Source organism: Paralichthys olivaceus, chromosome 2 (assembly GCF_024713975.1).
Source record: "Paralichthys olivaceus isolate ysfri-2021 chromosome 2, ASM2471397v2, whole genome shotgun sequence".
NCBI classification, from domain to species: Eukaryota; Metazoa; Chordata; class Actinopteri; order Pleuronectiformes; family Paralichthyidae; genus Paralichthys; species Paralichthys olivaceus.
The window spans coordinates 20038101-20059724 of record NC_091094.1 but is presented as its reverse complement, the minus strand read 5'-3'; the positions used below and the strand labels follow the sequence as shown (position 1 = coordinate 20059724).

General features: G+C 40.6%; 2 protein-coding genes across 5 annotated transcripts in view; one reads left to right on the top strand and one right to left on the bottom strand.

Annotated features, from left to right (window-relative positions):
- Positions 1 to 21624, bottom strand: part of cast (calpastatin) — a 208286-nt gene that overhangs the window by 61653 nt on the left and 125009 nt on the right. The window lies entirely within an intron of this gene.
- ell2 (elongation factor for RNA polymerase II 2) lies at positions 3851 to 19834 on the top strand. Its single transcript, XM_020086744.2, has 12 exons — positions 3851 to 4147; positions 7893 to 7940; positions 9092 to 9216; positions 9332 to 9495; positions 12097 to 12356; positions 13432 to 13556; positions 13650 to 13722; positions 13805 to 14480; positions 15971 to 16043; positions 16448 to 16619; positions 17037 to 17081; positions 17201 to 19834. Exons 1-12 carry the CDS (start codon positions 3971 to 3973, stop codon positions 17315 to 17317), a joined length of 2055 nt encoding a protein of 684 aa, XP_019942303.1. The 5' UTR covers positions 3851 to 3970; the 3' UTR covers positions 17318 to 19834.

The window sequence follows — 21624 nt, the reverse complement described above, 5'->3', positions numbered from 1 at the left end:
TGCTGAGTCCCCCTTTTAATGCCACAATGCAAAGCAGTTTAAAGAATTATTGGTTTAATCCTTGCCATGTGGTTTACTGGTGGTCAGTAGGACCTAAGGCAGATGAGGAGGCAGTATACCAGTCCTTAATATGAGAATGTATACACATGCAATCCTGTATTATCATAAGTGAAAAATGAATCTCGCAGAAGAAGCATCCAAGATGTGCTGAAGGGTTGAACTGAACCTCCTCTGGTCTATTTTAGCATTTGCCCATGTGAATGTGTCTGGTATGTGGTGATGATTTTGCATGTTTCTTCTGAATACACAGACCATGTAGAGACAGCCCTTAAACACCAGCTGCCATGTGTTTAACTGCAGTTATGTTAGCCAGTCTACTAAAACTGAGATGGTGAATAGCTGTTGGATTTTAGGGGTAACTATGTAAGACAGAAGTAATTTGCCTAATTAATGAGTATTAATTAAACTGGGGTGATGTTAATAAAACATTGTGGCTAATAGGCTCTAATAGTCAGTTAAGAATATAGCCAGTGGAGAGATATAAGATTATAGAGATATCAATGAGATTATTCAAATTATTTCACCACTGACATACTACAATATCATTTTAAATCCAGAGAAATATATATATGTGTGTGTGACTGAACAGATAAAGCAGAAAAAGCATACATGTTATCAATTACTCTAAGAGGTAATCCTAAATTTGGTGTGATCTGGAGCTCAACTGTCCTGCTTGTGTCTGGACAGAATGAGGACGACGGAGCATCTGGAGAAAATCCAACCCAGGATATTGCTGCAAGGCAACAGTGCCGGCTAATGAGCCACTGTGCCACAGCAGCGCCTGCTTATTAGCGTCAATTACAGGTTACGTACAGGTAAGTTAAACAGCCGGAGACTTGTTGATGATGGTGCAATTACTCAGCCCCAAGTAGCTGTTGATAATTCAATTTCCCTATACTTTACTTTTCCTGTCTTTAACTGTACACAGATGCACGGTGAAACAATTCATGTATATCACTTTGCAGTTCATTTCTTATCTGCTGTATATATCTCATATCGAAGTTACAGTTTTGACTTTTCAGCCCAGGTGCTACTGAAGGACCTTAGATCTGAATTGAATCATCTTTGTGTTTGTCTATGACAAATGTTGCCCATACCTTGTGTATAATGTTTTAAAATAGGCTTCCTCTGCAAATACAGTTACAAAAAAACTATTCAACCTCTGGCAAACATCTGTGTTCATTTTCTTTTGACCCAACAGAAACATCTGTGCATATAACCAAGAGAAAGAGCAGCAACGTTTCACAGAAAATGTATCAATTTAGCAAGAAATTTGAGTTCACGAGATAATTACCAGTCATATTAACACATAAAGAAACTTTGAATATTCATCATAAAGAAATGACTCTGAGGTCACTTCAGTTGGTGCGAGAAACACTTGTACATGTTGGAGTTACTTCATTAGCAATATGCTAAAGGATCACATGGGTTGTAACTTTAAATATAAAACCTTTGGAGAAAAAAAGAGCATCTTTATCACTGCTGCTGATTGTAGGCTCCAGGCCCCAGCCACTAAAACATGTGCCTCTGATTAGCAGCAAATGTGGAGCCCGGCCAAATAATGCAACTATGAATGATTAACCTCTGGAGACACGCAGAGCAGCTTTTAGGTTTGACACACAGAACTGCCATGAAAAGTGCTTTAAAATGCAGGATGTGACTGCTCCTCTATGTTGAACAAAAAAGATACAAATTAATATTGTTCCTGGTAACACCATTAAGCAGGAACATCACTGTTAAGTTAGCCGTCATCTTCCTTTAGCCTTAAACAAAGGATGTGTAAATTTAACCTAGTCTTTACACTGTGCTCCTAATCTTGCATCGGGTGACACCTTCAGGGCTTCTGTAAACACAGAGGCACTAAAATCAATGAGTCCTATCCACCCCAAAGGCTTTATTTAATTGTTTGCACAGCAGGCGACCTGTCTGACAAACTGGTGGACCTCTGGAATTAAACAGATTGCTTTTAAAATGTGACTGTCTTAGAAACTAGGCACAATGCAAGGTTTTCAACCCAGACAGGGGTGTCTGTCAGTGTGACCAGACGAAGGCTACATTAATACATGTTTCAAATTTTTACACTCTGCAAATGCTCTGAATTAATCATTACATCAACTGTATGTGTGGAGCGGTATGTTTGAGAGATAAGAAGAATTAGTGGAAGGGTAATGTGCAAGAAGTTTTGAACACATATCAATGTGTGTGTGTGTGTGTGTGTGTGTATGTCTGTGTGTGTGCGTGTGTGAGAGAGACACTCGTCAGGGGGATGGGTGGGGTGTGTAGGGCTAGGGTAATCTGCTGGATTCACACAGGCCTTTCTCCACCCTGCCCGAGGCGACGCCACACAAAAACACGCTGCCCTAATCACCAGGTCAAGGGGACTGACACTGGGAGATAGTGGAGGAGCAGCATTGCATTGGAGGACACACTTGTGCCCACTGAGCTGATGGCACGTGACATCGCATATCATTAGAGGAACCACATGAAAGATGATTATAGGGCAACATTTAGGCAAAATAGTTGGCCATGGTGACTCATGTTATTTTAATTTGGTTGATGTATGTGTTTATAGTTGGGTTGGGCTATATGGCCAAAAATTATATCAGAACAAAATGTTATTATTAGTAAATATTGATAATTATCACATTTAAAGACTGGGGACCTCGCTGTGCTTACACAATGCTTCTACATAGTTAAATGCTGAACCTTCAGCTTCAGGTGGCATATAATGAAGCATTCTGAATTTTACTCAAGCTTCCAAGATGGACAAGTGCAATTCACGTGTTTGTGGCCAGCGATGTCCACAAGGTTGATGCTCTGCTGAGGAATTTTATGCATCATTTTATGTTTAGAATAACTGATTCAAAAACAAGATCTAAGGGCCTTAACCCAGATGAAAGGTACTCAGGTTGTCTTTGGAAACAGACAACAAACAACAGAAGTCTTTAAAAGTCCCTGTGGACGTATAAAATGTGAAAAATGTATTCCATATGTCTGCGCTGTATTTTTGTCATTTATTCATTTTATTTCATTTTCATACTGATATAGACCTAAATCTGAATAAACAGTAACTCGCTGTTATATTGCTAGTGATGACAATTATTATTCCTCAAAAGATTATTTGAGTGGTTGATTAGTTCATTCATACACTTTATTTAGATGTTTGCTGAAGTGTGTGTGTGGTGCGCACATGTCTATCTATTCTTATGAGGGCCACTTTTGGTTCAATCCCATCATTGTGAGGACACTATGACTTTGTGAGGACATTTTGGATGGTCTTCGCAAATTCAAAGGACTGTTGGACGGTTTGGGATAGAATTAGGGTTGGATATTTAGTTATGATGGTTAAGGTTAGGGTAAGGGGCTAGGGAATGCTTTTAGTCAATGAGTGTCCTCACAACTATAGAGGGACATGCATGTGTGTGTGTGTGTGTGCACAGTCACAAAAGCTACCTTTAACAGCTTCACCAGGCTAGAATTAGTTCTTCCATGTCAGCAGAAAGGAGCAGGCCCAGGCACTCCTGCTGCTCAGAGGTTAACGTGTCTGACAGCCTTGGGTCTGAGGAGAAAGACCAACTAGTGACTTTAGAGTTGGTTTTCTAATAAAAAAAACCACTTTCAAACACAGAGTCTGACCCCCACACTTTTGTTGTGTTTTCGCAGAAGCACAGCAGAGATCTGCAGAGCTGCAGAAACAAACCTGCAAAGCACAACCATATATCTCTCAAAACACAGCAGTGTGTGTGAGTCTAATGTATGCACGAGCAGTCGAAACTGACTGTGGCTGCGTGGAAAGTGACAAACTGGAACAGGTTAACAAGTTAAGACCAATCCAGAGCAGCGGGGCCGTGAGGCAGCGGCTGTAGTCCCTCCCCGGCTCGCAGTGAGCGCAGGGAGCCTGGGCTGCTAAATGCTCCGGCCTCAGAGGGACGATGGTGGAGGGCTGGTAAAGATGGCGGCGGCGCTCTCCGAGGATGGGAGGTACGGACTAAATTGTGGCCAGCAGAGCGCCGACAGAGTCACCGTACTGCACGTCAAGTTGACCGAGACAGCCCTGAAAGCCATAGAGAGCTACCAAAACTGTGCGGTGAGTGAAGCGGGACATTTCCAGGGTTTTTAGAAACAAGGCGGAGGAGTCGGGACCTCTCGGGCTGACACGGCTCGACTGAAGCCGGGGATGCCCAACTGCCACGCACAGCTAATGCTAGGAAGTTAGCTAAGCTGGTGACAGAGCGACTCTCTGCTTGTTTTATTCTCCATTCGTGTTGTGTGTCCGTGGATAGAGACACGGGAGAAGGTACATTAGACCTTCGCCTTCTATTCGCACCTGGTTTTACGAACTGACACGAGTTATTTATCGCAGAGAAGCTGTGGGTAAAGTTAGACGCTGCGGTTAGCCTGTGTTAGCTCTGCTGGCCAAGTCCATTTTTTTTTAATCCTTCTTGCCGAACGTGACTTTAATCAAATTAGGGAAGTGGTGGTTTGTGTAAGATCACTCATCTTAACAGCTCAGTGAACTTTAATTCACCGAGGTTGTGTTAGCGTCCAACCTCACCAATGAAAGCTAATGTAACTTTACTAGCAAGTTAGTGGCCTTAATTCAATCATGTCTGACTAGCTAGTTCACCAGGTGGTTAAAAGTTGTGATCCATCCTAAAACCCAACATTACAACCTAGCGTGCACATGTTAGCTTTATTTTAACCAGTTTATTTTAAATCTTAACATAAAAATGTTGCAGTCGAACGAGCCTCCGTCGTGTGGCTACACAGGATGTGAGCTATTTATTTTTGGACTTGGTTGACAAATTTCTGAGTTTTGTATGAGGGTTGCAGGCCTGCAGGTATATATAAATGGCGTCCGCTAACATTAAATCATCTTGTTTTAAAACAAGTAGATTGCAGATATTGTCTTAAATGGTACCTTTTGACATTATGGTCTAAATACAAGATGTATATGCACTTTTAAAGTCTCAACAAACCATCTCAGCACGTCGACACCACTAACTGAGGAGCCTTTGTGCCGAGAGGACACTGCATAACTGTGCAGATTAAATATAATTTGTTAATCTTGAACTGCACAAATGCTGTAATCTCATTGAGGTGCCACACAGGTGAACTAATCTGGAGAGGTCCCTGTAGCCCTGAGTCAACGAGGCCCAAAGCCAAGTTACCTGACCTCAACTCTGCCAACAACAACGCTCTTACATAACTGTGACAAGGCCCAGGTCTCCACTGGGGTCTGATGCACTGTAGCTAAGCATGTTCAGAGGTCTCCAACACAGCTTTTTATGGCATGGAGTGTTGTGTGTCTGTATGTATGTCACACACAACCCCCCACCTCATGTATGTGAAAGCTCTTCTCCCTGTCAGCCCTGTGTAATTCATCAGATGCCCTCAGAGGAACCCTCGTTTGAGATGTAGATATTTAGCTTATCATTTTCAATGATAATTTCTGTTTTCTGTCCACGGGCCCCCTGAGTCATCATGAAGTTGAAGGATTCTTTTGTGACAGCCTATGCTACAGCCTTTTTGGATGTGGTAATGTTGGTCTGAACGCTGCATTGAGCGGCAGCCTGCCACCTCTTGCTGACTGAGCAGGCAAAACCGCCTGCTTTTTGTTTCTCTCCCTCTCAGTAATGTGTGCCGTAGCTCAACCAGTCATCGAACTATGGAAGCTGGCTATCTTTGTCTTTCTGTGGCGATGTGAAATGTGATCAGAACTCTGTGTGTGGGGACTGGTTGGTGTCTGTGAGTGTATGGATAGTGGGGGAGGGAGTCAGTCAGTGGCCTGAAGTAGCCTAGCTTTAACAACCATAACACCGTTCTTTCAGTGCAGTTAAACATGTACATTTTAACCTGAATGATTTGCATCTTGTTTCATGTTTGAGTTGGTAAGCATGTCCAGGAATGCAGAGAAGCTGTTCTTAATAAAATGCACATTCCACTCAAACCAGTTGACGTTTCAGAGGCCTATGATCCATTGTTCCGTCGGCTTCATGCTTGTGTAGAAGTTAGGAGTCCTGTGCTTTCCTGTCCAAATTTATAACCTCAGCAGAGCTGCCACAGCATAATTATGACTGTCATCTCCATTTCAAGTAACCTCCAACACATACCTGCAAACCCACATAGCCATCACAAATGCTCTATTGAAAATATTTGCTATTTGACTCATGTCCAAATTCTATTTGTGGCCAGATAAAAGCAAACAGTTTTACCTTCCTCCTACCTAAGAAGATACAGGTGAAGCTTACTCAAGTGGTCCCTGTGTAGATTTAAAACCTTAAGCGTTCAGACACTGAGCCCAGTGTTGGCTGCCAGTGGACTGTCATTAGGTGTCTGTGGCCGACAGTTACCTCTGGCTTCTCCAGCACCACTGGTCGGCACTAGTTGGTCTTTTATTGTTTTTTTGTGCATGAGAAACTGTGGTCTGCCTCTCACCATTGTCCAGCAAAGTAAACGGTGCCTATTTACAGTGCATCAGACTATAGCAGAAATTATTTGATTAATTATTTTATTGATCAATAGAAGAATAACTTCCCCATTTGGATAACTGATTATCAGGGTTACCTTTTAAAAGTTTAAAATCCAATTATCTACATTTTCAGTCTTAAAATATTGCATATGAGTTAATACAATACAAACTAATGTTAAATTGCGTCAATAAAATTCCATTTCGTGTCATTAGCTTTTGGAAAAACATTTTTTCAGATCAGGCTTTAACAAAACAACACGATAAAACCAAACCAAGCTGGAACCAATCACCACTACTGTAAACTGTGCAGTCTGGTCAGAATTTATCAAAGCACTTCCAGCCTGTGTGTCCAGATGTGTTGTGTTGGCTAACGTGGCAACTCCTGTCTTCTAAAAATAACTACTTCTAGAATTCATAAGTCAATGAGAACCGTACATTCATTGCTTGTATAAACATGCTGAAGAAAAAAAGAATCTAATCCTGCTTCACCTGTCGGAAGAAAATGCTCAAATTTTGAACCTGTGGCATGACAAGTCAGGAAAACAAGCTACAATGAAAGCAGTTGAATGCCAATTAATTACTCATTTACTTAGCAAATATCGCTCAGAGTCAGATTTTCCTCCATATCCTTTGTACTTTTTGCCAAATTGTTATTACAGTATTGTAAGTATGTAAGTATTACATATAATTCGTTGAAACCTAATAATCATTTAAATAATTTTTCAATAAAGAGGCTTAATCTCTGTCTCAATAGTGAGGATTTCAGACTGAACAGACAATTTTGGCTATAGAGAGTTGGATATGCCACATTTTGCTGTTATTTGATCAGTTAATTCAACAATTAATAAAGTAGTCTGTATATAAATCAATAATGACAGTAATCATTATTTGTGGCCCTGCATCAGACACATCCTCAGTTCATGTCCTTGTCATGACACCAGCTTGTCACCTCATTTATAGCCCGGTCAAAATAAGGGAGATTGTTTGTCAGTCTGCTCTGCTGGTTCTTTAGGTTTTCTCTTTAGCATAAACTGGTATGTGCATGTGAGCCGTCAGGTAGCTGTTAGCTTCAGTTTTTACACAGTCTTTAAGTGCTTTAACTTTAACAGAAAATATGTGCAGTCAGCTTTTGTCAGTGCTTGTTTCGAGGCCTGCTTGGTGTCATGGGATCCCAAGGCTCGGCTGTTCTACACCTGAATGTTTTTATACAAATGTTTTTGTAATATCTTCTACACCACTATTTTTACTCAATATGGTGGAGCTGTTTGCTTACTACCCAACTAGCATTGCTCTCCATGTATGTATCCCTTTACATTCACAGTGACTGTTCAAATAAACTCTTGCATCTTTTCCCTTTCAGAATGTACCTTCTTCACGGCCAACAATTCAATTCAAGGGACTCCAAGGGGTAAGTACTTTGTGGAATGGGTAAAACCCAAATTCTGTTTGTTTGTCAGCGGCTAGATTAATTTAGTATGACAAGTAATTTATATATTCATTTGGCAATGTAAAGTTTTAGTTTGAATCTGATGAGTTACATTCATTATTCTTTGAGATGCTGTTACACAATTGTCCTAAATAAAACCACAGATTCTTTCTGACTTTCAGTTAATCACTGTCTCTGTTAGTGTCACCATTATTGGCCCATTATAGCTTGATCACTAGTGCATCAGTTGCTTATTTATTAAGTCGAAAAATCCAATACATTTTGTTTAAAAGTATTAAATAAGCAACAACACATCCTGGAACTTTTCCCCCCATTTATCAGTGTTTATTCAGAAACAGTTTACCATATCTAAAAATTATAGATGTTCCTTCTACACATTTATTTCCCTTCCCAATACGGTCGATACAGAGTACAGTCCGATAACAGTGCGTTTTTAAAAAAGTGAATTTTGCTGACATTTTAACTAGCTCTGGCTAATGTACTGGAAATTACTACTTCACTACTACTTCTTCACTGTTCTAAAAACAGTACTTGCAGTACAGTGGAACTGACTCACTAAAACACCCATTTTTGTGTACTGCGACTTTAACCTTCCACTACATTGACCCAAGTTGTTTCATTGATTAATTCTTATAAAGCTAGTTATTGTTTTTTTGATACTAGTTATTGTTTTTTGATACTATCCTATATAAGATGAAGTTGAAGAAGAAGTTGTAGGAATTAATTATGGATTTGTAATGAGCTCTTTCCTTTTTGCAGGAGGCACAAAGTAATTTCAGACCTCATCTGAAGTGTATAAACACCATTTTGCACTGATTGCATTCAACAATAATTATGACTCCCTTAGCTGCTGAGCTCTCCCTGTCTCATAACTCCTATGTTTACATGAAACCCATGTCACAGATGTAGACAGTATGTGAAGCTAAGCATATTTAACGCTAAGTAGAAACCCCAGGCAAGGTTTGAACATGTTTTAACACGTAGTTGGGTTAACCAATCGTGTGTATTTGATCATCCAACTCAGCTCAAGTTATTTTCTCTGACACGTAGGAGTGCATTTATACTACGTGTTGTGTTTTTCTTTATTTATATGTGAATTTTCTTTTTCACAGCGCATTAAAATTCCCAAAACCAATTCCTCATCTGACACCTTCAACAATTTTGATTTCTACCTGTCTAATGTGGGCAAAGACAACCCTCAGGGAAGCTTTGAGTGCATCCATCAGTATGTGTCGAGGTAATGGTAATCACTGGTCAGCTGAATCATCTGTTAACTGTCTTAACCACACGTTGCTGGAACATAATCCCTCTCTGCCTCACATTTTTTTCTCATGCCCCCTTTTTGTCTCCAGCTCAGGGGCCTCACACCTGGCATTGTTGGCGACTGTACAGGACAAGGTCACAGTGTGCGCCACAAATGACTCCTACCAGGTGACCCGGGAACGCATGACCCAGGCTGTTGAGGATACACGTGAACGTGGGACCAAAGTCATCAAACCTGGGGGCCAGTACAGAGGTAAGGCAGTCACTGAGGTCTCCCTTATCTGCAACTGTCACAAACAGATGCCAAGTTATATCCCAGCTCACTAGCCCAGCTTTCCATTCACCTCTCAGCACCTCTCTTCTCTTTTCAGACTCGGCCCCTTTTTCAGGGACTGAATAGGTGAAAGCTGACAGCCTCAATCTATTCAAAGCCATTATTGCAACCCACTGAGCCACTATGCCTTTTCAGCCTTTTCCAGATTAGCAGTCTCACTGATAAGGGCCAAGCGTGGCATATGAAGGTTTTTCCATATTATAGATACATAACACACCAAAATGACACACTAAAGGGTGGAAATGACCAGAATATATACACCAGCACTTAATGTCACTTGCAACCATTTAGGACTTGTTTCCCTTATACTTGATGAACATCAGTGCATGGAAAACACTTTCCTGTCCGCTCTGTCACTCAGTGCCTGGGTTTGAGTCACACAAGCTGACAAGAAAAGTTAATCTTTGATAATCTAATTTGGCTTCACTCTCTCCACACTCACTTGTATGTCTTATCCAACTCGGTGCAGATCTGGGTATTGTAAGTTAATCGCTCACCATATGGAAACAGTTTGGTTGTTAAAGATCTTTTAAACAGCTCACAAGAACTTGTTGGTCTGTGTTAATTACAACTAAGTATGCATATATTACACAGTCAAGTTAATCAGCTACTATAAAGAGATTGGATTAAAGGGCACCAATAAAAAGACATTCTTCTAGACTTGTAAGGTAAAAATCTTTTTACAAACAAGTTTTTCTTTCTTTCTTTTATCTTTCTCCAGTTTTTATTTTCATCTCTTGCTGGTTTGACAACTTCAGCTCTAAGGATTCTTCTTAGGGCTCTCTCCTTAAATAAAGTTTCCGCCTTAAAGTAACTCTGTATGCACAGTGGAACATATTTCATATGTAGTCAAAATGCTAATGAATGTAAAGAAACCTCCCCTGTTTGATGCTTGCAAGTCAAACAGAAACCTCAAGCTGCAACAACCTGTGGTCACTGTTTATTCTTCTATAGGCAGGCATTGATCACTCTATTATAAACATCCTGGTCTAAAAATATCTGTCAAATAAAAAGTTATCAATGGTAATCTATATCATTTGTCAGCCAGAACAAGCACTTGTCGAAAAATTAAGTTTAGCTCAGTTCACCAAACGTTCAATGCAATATAACAATTTAAAATCTCCTCGGGCCTGGTTTTCTTGGCTCTGGAGAAAGATTTGCATTCACTGCCCCAGATAGAAACTAGGAAACGAAAGGAGCAGCAGAGAAAAGGGGTGGAACAGGAGCTTGTAGCAGCTGGTTTTGCGCGAGCACCCTATTTACGAATGCGAAGTGGGCTTTTAGTTTCTGGTTTTCACAGGCTGTTAATTTCAGACAACAGCCCCTAACGTGTGTTTTTATCTTTGTCTGTAGCCTGCATCTTAAAATGAGAGCTCCAACTCGTGTCTTTTCAAAAGCTGTGGCACTTAACATTCTAAGCTACTTCGCTCTTGATCTCTATATGTTCTATATGTTCTAATATAGACTGACTATTTCTGAAGGAGGAAATTTAATTACTTAAGCTTTTAGCCAGCAGCAAACTGTCACTGGCCTGTCAACAGCGTCTGTAAGCCTACGCCTCCTCACATAGCTCCTAAATTTCATTTTGACAAGGATGGTGGGGGGGGGACTTTTTCCTTACTCTTCCTCTCTCTAACCTTAATCTCTTAAAGAGCTTTAAAATTTCACAATGACCCTGAAGCAGATAAAGAAATGTGAAGGCGCCCTGACTAAGCACATGGCTCAGCAACACAGAACAGAGGCATTGATCACAGTTCACTGTAGTTTGGTGAGGGATCCTGTTTCTTATGACTGACTCTTTACCATAAGGTCATTTTTTTAAAGGTAACTGGCAGAAAAAGGAAGGAAAAGCAGGCAGTTTCTGTGTGAAATGTGTTTCAATTAACGTGTTAGGAACGACTCATAATTTTGCTTCTTAACCTGTAGATCCAATCACCACCAAGGAGGTTATTTTCTGTCTGCATTACTTAGGTTTGTTTGTTAGTTAACAGGATTACTCAACAACTGCTCAGCTTGTTTTGGTGCTGATCTGGATCAGGGGGTGAATTCACAAAAAGGAATTCATTTAACATTGAGATCGTGTTTTGCCACATTTTCATAGATTTCTCAGAATATTTAATGAGTCTTGATGGGGGGGGGCGGTGAACAGGCATGTTTATGGGACTGGTATTTATAAGTGCAATTGGTGCAATGCAAATAAAAATCTTGACGTGTTGAATTTAAATGTGGTTTCATATTGGGCTGGGGTTTGCACTCTACTGAGTGCCATTCTAGTATGAAAAAGGACTTTGTCATTTCAATCCTATTTCATTTGCCTGCAGTTTCAGGCATGCTACACATCGTGTGATAGTACATTTTTGCAGGTGCATTTGTGTAACTCAATATCAATCAGTCAGTTGAAGATGGTGAACAGAAGAGTTGAGCAAATTCCTGCCTGAAACTGTCCAAATGTTAGAACAACGTATGATTATAAGCTGCAATGCAGAGAAGTTTAATGTTACCTTTACCTTCTATCTCTAGGAAAACGAGTCCATATCCGTAAGCCTGCACTATCAAACACAGAGGTGGTCCCCGAACGCAAGCGCTCCACACCCATCAACCCAGCCAACACTATTCGCAAGTGCCTTTCCAATAACCCTGTGTCCCAGCGGCCATTCAGGGACCGCATCATCCACCTGCTGGCGCTGAGGTCCTACAAGAAGCTGGAAGTGCTCGCCCGTCTGCAGCGGGATGGTATCAACCAGAAGGACAGAAACTCACTGGGGACGACCTTGCAACAGGTACTGTTTTTATATATATATATATACACACTAGGGGTGTAACGATTTGTTTTAACTTCGATTCAAATCACGATTCATGGTTTCCAATGCAATTCAAGGACAATATTGGTTCATTTAGAACGACACGATTCGAAACGATTCAGTGACTTGAAATCGATTCAGTAACTTCTTAGCCAAAAATTCAACCAGTGTGACTGAAATAAATACCTGGATACTGGACAGTGCAGGTGAAGTTTCCTAGATTCCTGTTGTTTCTTGTAAGGGAATCAGGTATAAATTATGGATATAAACATGTTTATATCCATTATATTTACATATTTAGTCTCTGACTAAACATGCTGGCGAGGCTTCTGCAGAGCTGACTTCACCTTGTGCTGCTGCTGCACACTGGACCGCAATGGTGGCTTGATAATTTCTCGCTCGCCGGCTTCTCCTCTGCCATCCGCCATCATGCTACGTTTTTATAGTTGCGCCGCTGCTGGCGCGTGGCGATGAGGTCACAGACAGGCAGACTGAATCGAGTAATGTTTAATGCCTTTATCATTAAAAGTGCTAAAATCCAATGTGTTATTTCCTAGTATCGATACAATCGATTTATTACTTTTTAAAACGATGTTAGATCGATATATATGTCGTCCGGAAGGCCAACTTGCCGAGCACAGATCGATGTAGTTGGATCATAGGAATATAAATCGATACATCGATGTAGTAGATGAATTGTTACACCCCTAATATATACCTTGTCAATATTTCCAGAGTAACTTTGAAGGGAAGCCTTTACACATCCTCTCTTATAATAAACCTTAACTAAAGTTTATATTTTGGCATTTGACATGTACATAGGTTCTTTAAGTGTCTAATTTGATCCCTGAGATCCTTTTACTCTTCTTAGAGCTCGAGGTTCACAAATCTGCCGGAGGAAACCCGCTTCATTCATTGAAAAGAAAACTCCCACTTGATCGTTGAACATTATTTGCATTCCCAGATGTTTGCACAGGAAATGTGAAGTTTCTTTTCATGTTTTCTATATACATTCTGTCATTTTTTAACTTTGAATGTGTGTGTGTGCGCACAGGTGGCAAACCTGAACCCTAAAGACAACACATACTCACTGAAGGACTTTATTTATCGTGATGTCCAGCGAGACTGGCCTGGTTACTCTGAAGACGAGAAGACCCAGGTTGACCGGATCCTAGCTCGGTACAGAAATCGCCCATCAGCTTAAAGACAAACTTATTTAAACTAACAACATAAAAATGCTCCCGCTTACCTCACTCTTCCTTTCTTTTACAGCAAATTAGGTCTTCCCACTGAGACGCTGTCCTCAAGCAGTTCTCCCAAAGATGGTGTCCCCACATCCCCTCAGGTATCTTTACAAATTTAAACTAAGTCACACACCTGCAGTGAAGTGTGACATTTTCGGCTAAATTCTGGGTATTTTCTGACAGAAACGGCAGCCAGACTTTGACTTCATCGACCCATTGGCGCCCAAGAAAGCCCGCATCTCTCACCTCAGCAATCGAGGGCCAGCTGCATCTTCATCCTCCTCCTCTGACCGCCATGAGGATGAAGGCAGTCCCAGCTCTAAACGCTCATCCTTACCCTCCATCTCCTCGGGCCCTCCCACTCATCTCCCCATTTCTTCCCACCCTCCCGCACCCTCTCACCAGCAGCCCAGCCCGGCCTCCAACACCAACTCTCCAAGCACCCCAGAGGGCTGTGGCACACAGGATCTGCCCATGGACCAGAGTTCCTCTTGCAGAGACCCTTCACCCAGCCCCTTCCCCTCCGATAGGACCCTGCAGGACCGCTTTCTGCAACCGGTCCCAATTCCAAGAACAGCCTCCTCACCAAGCCCTCCTCCCCGCACCTCACTCACAGTTACCTCCACTGTCATCACCAGCCCTCCATTGTCCAGCAGCACCAATAAGAAGGTCAAAAAGAAATCCAAGAAGCACAAAGACAAGGATCGGGAGAAGGACAAAGGGAAACAGACGGAACGAGGCAGCAGTAGCCCTCCCAGTGTGACAGAGCTGACAGAAGAGACTCGTAAAGCCAAAAAGAAACGCAGTGCTGAGGAGGACAAGAGAGAAGTTATCGACAAAAATCCTCACAAAGATCGAGGTTTGTTTCTGGCTCATTAATTACCTGCACAATCATACTCAAGAACAACCATAGCAGCTCTTTCATTGCATGTGTAGTAGAGCTGCTCAAGGTCAATTTGTTTCACTTACCATTTGGAGTCAACATTAATTCAGTTTAAAATATTTCAGTTACAATAACAAGTTTGCTTGTATACAAAAGTGATTCTCAGAGAAATTGTTCAAACAGCCTCTAATATAAAATGTTAAAGGTTACATTCAGAATTGCCAAGTCAGCAACGCTGAATAACCATTTATACACCTTCAGTGTATTATAAACAACTGTCAAATCACCCGGCAGCCAGTCTGAATAAAACATATGTAATGTGAACATCACTCAAACCACTGGAATAGTGCAGAGAAAGACAGAGAAACAGCTCCATATCTGCATACAGTTTCTCCCTTTCTACTTTACTGAATGTTTATATGTTGGATATCAACAATGAATTTAACCAACTATATTTAATGGAGAGGGGGTTTTCATACTGACCATCCCACAGAGAATTTACAGGACTTCTGTGGATCATTCAAGCCTCATGTGGTGACCAAATGAAAAATGTTTTTATCTCCACAGAAAAAATGCTAACATACATGAAGACACGTCAGACATGTAGTAAATAAGCCTTTCATGTAATCCAGCATAGGAGAAAGCTTCGGAGAAGTATGTGAAAAGATGAGACAAATTATGTAGCTTAAACCTGTTTCTATGAAGCTGTTTTAACGTGTGTGTGTGTCGGACAGTAAATCAAGCAGCATTGGCGTGTCTTGTGACTGACATACCTCCTCTGCCTGACTTTTCAGACAGTTTATCTTTCAGACTTTGGATTGTTGTTCACCAGGTTTCAGTGTTTATCTCAGTTCTGTATTTTACAGCCCGACTAGCTTCCTTGATTACACTGCATTTTGGCTCAACATGTTAATATTAGCTTTTCTCTCTGTAGTCTTTAGATCTGGTTGACCTGACATTTAAATGGTGTGGTTGTATTTTGTGACACTTTGCTTCCTGATAGTCTGTGTTTGTATTTCTCTCTTTTTTGAGACGTGTGTTCTAAGTCTGTCTGTTGGTGATAGATTTGACTACACTTGTTGTGACAGTTGAGTTTGAAACAGTTGCTGACTGTGGAATATTTGACGTCATAATATTTATCTACAGCATTCATACCCGAAATTCTGTAGAGGAAGAAAAATGTTTGATATTTTCACCTGAATTGGTTTCAGCACATGATGGCATCATTTACTGTATATCTTTAATGTGTTAGTCTATTTGGCAAAAATGTCTTGACTACATGAAGTCAAAATCAATATATAGAAAATCACTGATAAATGTGCGTAATAATTTATTGACTATTTTATATTTTGGCTGTTGATCATGCAGATAAGTACAGTCATCCATCTTTGCAGATGGTTGATACTGTGTATTATGGATAATTATGGATGTATATTTAGATTCATACACGTTTCTCTTTTCCTCAGACTCTTCAGACAAAGACAAACCGGTCCAGGCCACTGAGTTCTCCTCCACTATCGAGATGCCTGACTATGTAGTGTGAGTACCTTCCTCTTTTTCCACAGTGTGACCCTCGTTCCCTTTTCAAGCATCTCATTTGTACATTCAACACAATATGAAGACACAGAAATATCTGACTGTCATTGAGTAAGATGGTGATAACAGACACAAACCTGAGAACTAAGACTCAGGAGATTCAGGAATAAAACCAAATGCGTTTGACTTGGTGCAGTCTGTTGTTCCTCTCGACATGGACTGTTCTGTTCTTTCCATGTCACTGGGACATGTTATCTGTTGCACATCAGAAACAGAAGCTCAGCTGTTCTTAAACAGTTCCCAACTTTCCTCCAATTTAAATCAATTCCTTTTAGACTGCTGCTTTCTTCCTGCACATGACTCCTCATGAGCATGGGAGGTATTAATGTTTTTTTCTGTGTTTACAGGAAGTACATGCCCTTAGTGTCCACAGACCAACGGCAAAGCTACAAGGATGACTTTAATGCAGAGTATGATGAGTACCGCCTGCTGCACGCCCGAGTGGAGAGCATCACCCGCCGCTTTACCCAGCTGGATAGCCAGTGCCGGAAGCTCTCGCCTGGCACCAAAGAATTCCAGGTCATATTAACAGATAGCTTCATTGTATTGCACTGTATGAGATGGCATCATTAAGTCCTCATGTTTTCTGATCATTTTTTCAATATGAGAAACTGAGCACACATTTTTGTTAATGTGAATTTTGTGTACGTGCTTTACATATTTTTAGTAGTTGTTATATTTGACTGGTTGTGCAATCCAGTGACATCTGCAGCCACCAAGCAGCTCACTGATGGTTAGTGTTAAAAGTGTAAAACTCTGTGCTTTGGCTCCTGCTGGAGTCCCACCCAGTTTACCACACAGCAGCTTTAGTGTTATAGTTTCTGCTCAAGTTAATTTCGAAGTTTCTTGTTACAAAATGAATGAATGCAATAGTTGTGTATGAAGTTGCATTAAACATTCAAACCTAGTAAACTCTATCTATTTTGAATTTTACAGAAAGTGCAAGAGGAAGTCTTGAAAGAGTACAAAAAGATGAAACAAGTAAGTAGTTACACATACGTCTGTCTGTTTATGATTAGGTTTGTTTTTATCAACCACAGCAGGAGCTGCTGGGGGGATGATGAATGTGGTCTAATCTTTTGTACACGTTTGTTTTACAGCACAACCCCAACTACCATGAGGAGAAACAGCGTTGCGAGTACCTGCACAACAAGTTGGCTCACATCAAGCGGCTAATAGCTGATTTTGACCAGCGCAGAGCCCAGGCCTGGTGCTGAGAGCATGGCACACGACGTCTTCACTGATCAGTATTGAGAACGGAGTGTTGAACCAGGAGGGGGCGTTCTACTGGCTCTTGTTTATGAACACCTCTTCAGTTGCTGCCTCCACAACCCCCCCCCCCCCCCCCCCCCCCCTCCCTCTTTCATTCTCCCCCTCATCCTTTTTCATTCCTTCCTCCTTTTCTGAATCTTTGATTCCACAGGTTTCATTGTTGCCTAAGTTCTTGAAAATCTCACTTTTAATTTTCACCCCTCCCCCGTCCTTGGCTTTCACAATGAGCTCCTGTTGAAATTCAAACCACTGGATCAGTGGAAGGAGCTGCCTGCATGTGTGAAGGTTTTGGGGGAAAAAAACTTCAACTCTTCTAACTTTTGAAGGACTTATCCTGAGGCAAAAAAAAAAAGAACAAAAAAAGTATTTTTGAGCATCAGAGAAAATATTAACATGTATTTAAGTAAAAAAGAAAAAAGAGAGGGAGATCTATTTATTTTGAGACTCGCAGTGCAAAAATGAGTCTGCAGATGATATATTGTTTAACTTTTCTTGAAAACAATGCAAAAAAATTTACAGCGGCCTTATGTGTTTTGACTTTGTGAAGCCATTTTGCACGCTAGTTTAATTGTCTTCTCATTGGGCACAGACGTCTCTCCTGGCTCATTTCCTGTCTCCTCACATAAAACTGTACTGGATCACGTTTTAACAAATCGCTGTCATTTCCAAGTTTGAGGCTAAAGCAGCAGGAAATGAGACAGGACAGAGAAATCTCTAGAGCCGAGTGAGACGCAGCAACAGTATGTGTGCATGGATTGTAAATTTAGTTGTAATGACCACAAGGTGGCGGGTGGGGTGAATAAATGGAGTATGATCCCTCCCATCAGTGGGGGGCAGTATTCCCTGCACCAACAGTGTTTAATGTGCACGGTGCATTATGGGTGCCTTAAGGTGTTTACACTCGAATATGTCGAGTTGGGCCGACCCTTAGGGGCCACAGTCTACACAAAGGAACTACAACTGCCTGGAAACAGGTTGTGTGTGTGTATGTGTCTGTGTGCGTGTGTATGTGTGTGAGTGACGGAGCGAGAGCAGTTGAGGAAGGAAGGGATGTTAGGTCTGGAACGAGTGTTACAAATTGTCTGTGTGTATGGTTGTGCATTATGTGAGTGAAAGAAAAAAAAGAGAAAAGTGAGAAATATGAAAAAGACAACAAAAAAAGCTGCTACAGTGTTGAAACCAGCCAGAGCACTCAGGATCACCCTGGCTGGAGTAACAGTACCTGATCTTAACTGAAGAGATGTAGAAGATCCTGATTTTCCAGATTGTTTCACACTTAAAAACCTGGAAAGGACCATGGCTGCATCTTCAGCTTTATCCTGCGGCAAACAGTCTGTGATTTCTGTTCTAGAAAGAAGCAAAAACCTGTCGTCCACCACAGGACTTTAATCTGTATCACGATGTTTCATTTATTTGACTCTCAATTTAAGTTCTGCAGAGCAGTGAAGGAGTTCAGGGTAACTTTTTTTTTTGGGGTCAACATTGATGCAGATTTAGTTCAATGGGTGATTCAATTACTTAATCTTTATTTCAACAAGGGAAAATTTGTTTACAAAACTGTGTTAGAATTGTTTGCCAAAAATTAAAGACTTTTCTGGTATAGCTTCCATGGAGTAAAATTTCTGATTTAGGCTTAATTGAAAGAGACATTAAGAACCTCTTAATTCATTGGAAAAGACCCTTGAGTTTACAGATGTGAAAAGGAAACGTAGTCAATGTTCCCCCTAGAAATATTAACATTTCAGTTCTTTCCTGGCAGTTTAGTATAAAATGTGTTCTAAGAGTCTATGTCCTGTAGTGGAAACAAAAAGTGGCACAAACTAGAGATTTAAGTTAATATTGGCCACATTCACTCATACTTTGATTGGGGCATTCAGTCAAAGAGTCCGTCTCTGCAGTAGACGGTCTGTTTTGATCTGCTGTCAGAATCAATGCAACATGATCACAAACTTGCTTGATGTCATTCAAGTTGTTTTGGACATGAATATCGGCACTTTTATCTCGGACGTGTCAACGGCCGGTTAAAAAAAAATGTCCACTAGAGTTCAGACTCTACTTGAGATTTACGCTTCACTCTGGGCACAGGGTCTGTGTTTTGATTTATTTGTCCCGATTTCCTTGGTAATGGTCATTCCCAGAATTTAGAGCATCGCAAAGGGCAACTGTGACAAAATGAATTAACGTTGGAAGCTGGGGTGTTGCATAAAGCTGTCAAAGTGTTGTCCATCCCCACTCTCCTCTCAGCCCTCCAAAGATTTGTTTTACTCCAAAACAGATGAACAACAGGAATTACAGTAATTTATTACAGTGGCAGGAAGTGAGATAGTAAGAGGTGCTCCAGCTCTGCTCAGATGAGAGACACCTGAAAATCCAGTGAATTCTAAGTGATATCTGATCCTTCCCAGCTGAAAATGTTTGCTGAAGACATTTCAATAAAAAAGTCACAAGTTTAACCTGGAAAATGTCTCATCTTTTTTTTTTTTTCCTTATATCTTTATGAACTGAGATTGCCAGTGACATTAGAATACCTCCATCCTGATGTCGAGGTCCTGCGTGCTGATTAGGTCTCTAGACATAAAAGTCAAAGATAAAGATGAAAAATACTGTGCAGATAGCTCTGTATTTATTTCTTTACTTTTATGTCGGCGTTAGCAAAATCCAAAGCTTTCACTTGCACACTGGAGGAAAAAGATTCTTCATAAAATTCGGTTTTTGAAATTGCTTATAAATGCACAGTGTGTAATGTGCTGCCACTAGAGGTCTCACTATCCAAATCTTATCTCAAAGGATGGTATGGTGACAGTGGTCTCACTTCAGTCAGACACATGACACAGAACTTTTGGCTTTGAGTGATTCTTTGACATCTTAGATCCTGTTAAAGTTTATCGTTAAAACCACCAACATTTAAAAAAGGTCCATTGTAAAAATGTGGCTTACAACTGGACTAGACGAGTATCGCGTGCACTGTCTATGAGGACATTAGCAGACGACCAAATGAAATGGACAAGTATTTAAAGATTCCTCTGTCTAGAAAGAGCACAACCTTAATGAATGTGATTAGTAACACCTGTGTTTACCTACTACTTCATGTCAAAATGGCTGCCGTGAGAGGGATCTATTGCCGCGTTCCATTAAACCTTGGAGTTAGGAATTTCCAAACCCTGAGTCCAAAGTTGAAAATGGAACGCCCCTCAAATTGGAATTTCGTCTTGGAAGGTAGTGAAAGCTTTCTACTGTTAATTAGTGTTTGTATTCATGAAATGCAGCGTAATACATTAAGAGTTTTTGCTAACACTGGCTAGCTGGTAACCATTGTTCCTGTTCAACTGGAATGCAGTCAACTCGGGTTCTTCGGGTGTGACGTCATTCTGAGGCCTGAGCTCCAAGGTGTGGGAAGTAACATATTATCCTGGTTAGAAATGTACTGAAAACATTTTGTATGGTGTATTAACATAACTCAACAAAATATAAAATATATATAGAAATATACAATTTGAGTTTAGTGAGTTTTAGACATTTTAATGCAGGGAAGTTTCATATTAAATAAAATAAAATAACAGGATAACAGGATAAAACCATAGACTGTATACTTAAAATGTAGAATGGAGTTTTAACACCACTTGTCATCAGGGCCCAAAACACAAGTTACAAATGCATTTATCTCACAGAGGCAGCAGGGATTGCTTGAACCAGTTGCATAAACTAACCACATATATATATATATATATATATAAATAATGTTGTGTTTTTGCATGACACTTTATTATTTTAATACTTTAGTGGTTCAGAGGCTCCCTACAATTATCAGCTAACAAAAGCAACTGATATGCAGTTGCTCTGGTGTCAGCTGCTTTGCTCAATAGTAAATCCAGCCCTGATACCATTGACAAAATAAATTACAAACATTTCAAGCTGTCTTGGGAGCCCTCTAGTGTCACATTAGCAGACCCTCAGGCTCTGGCTGTCAACAGACATGACAAAGGTCATTTATCCAATTCAGCTCGTGTCCTCAGAACGTTTTTATAAGTCTGGACAGATTCATTATGGTCTTTTTCATGTAACATTTGGCTCAGTGGTTAGTTTACGTCCCTGCTGGAGGAACCAGGAGCTTATGATTATCTTGATTCTTGGTTAGTGATCACAAACAGAGTTAACAGTCATTAGTTAGAAGATGGTTCTGGCTCTGTGACATTCATGCGAAAACAGTTATGTCGTATCTCAAGTGTTAAGAACTGACAGACTGTCCAATAAA

Excerpts from the sequence above, each read along its gene's own strand:
- ell2 (XM_020086744.2), top strand. The coding sequence starts at position 3,971 with ATGCTCCGGCCTCAGAGGGACGATGGTGGAGGGCTGGTAAAGATGGCG. Across the intron at positions 7,941-9,091 it reads AATTCAAGGGACTCCAAGGG|CGCATTAAAATTCCCAAAAC; the intron begins GTAAGTACTTTG and ends TCTTTTTCACAG. Across the intron at positions 14,481-15,970 it reads AAATCCTCACAAAGATCGAG|ACTCTTCAGACAAAGACAAA; the intron begins GTTTGTTTCTGG and ends TCTTTTCCTCAG.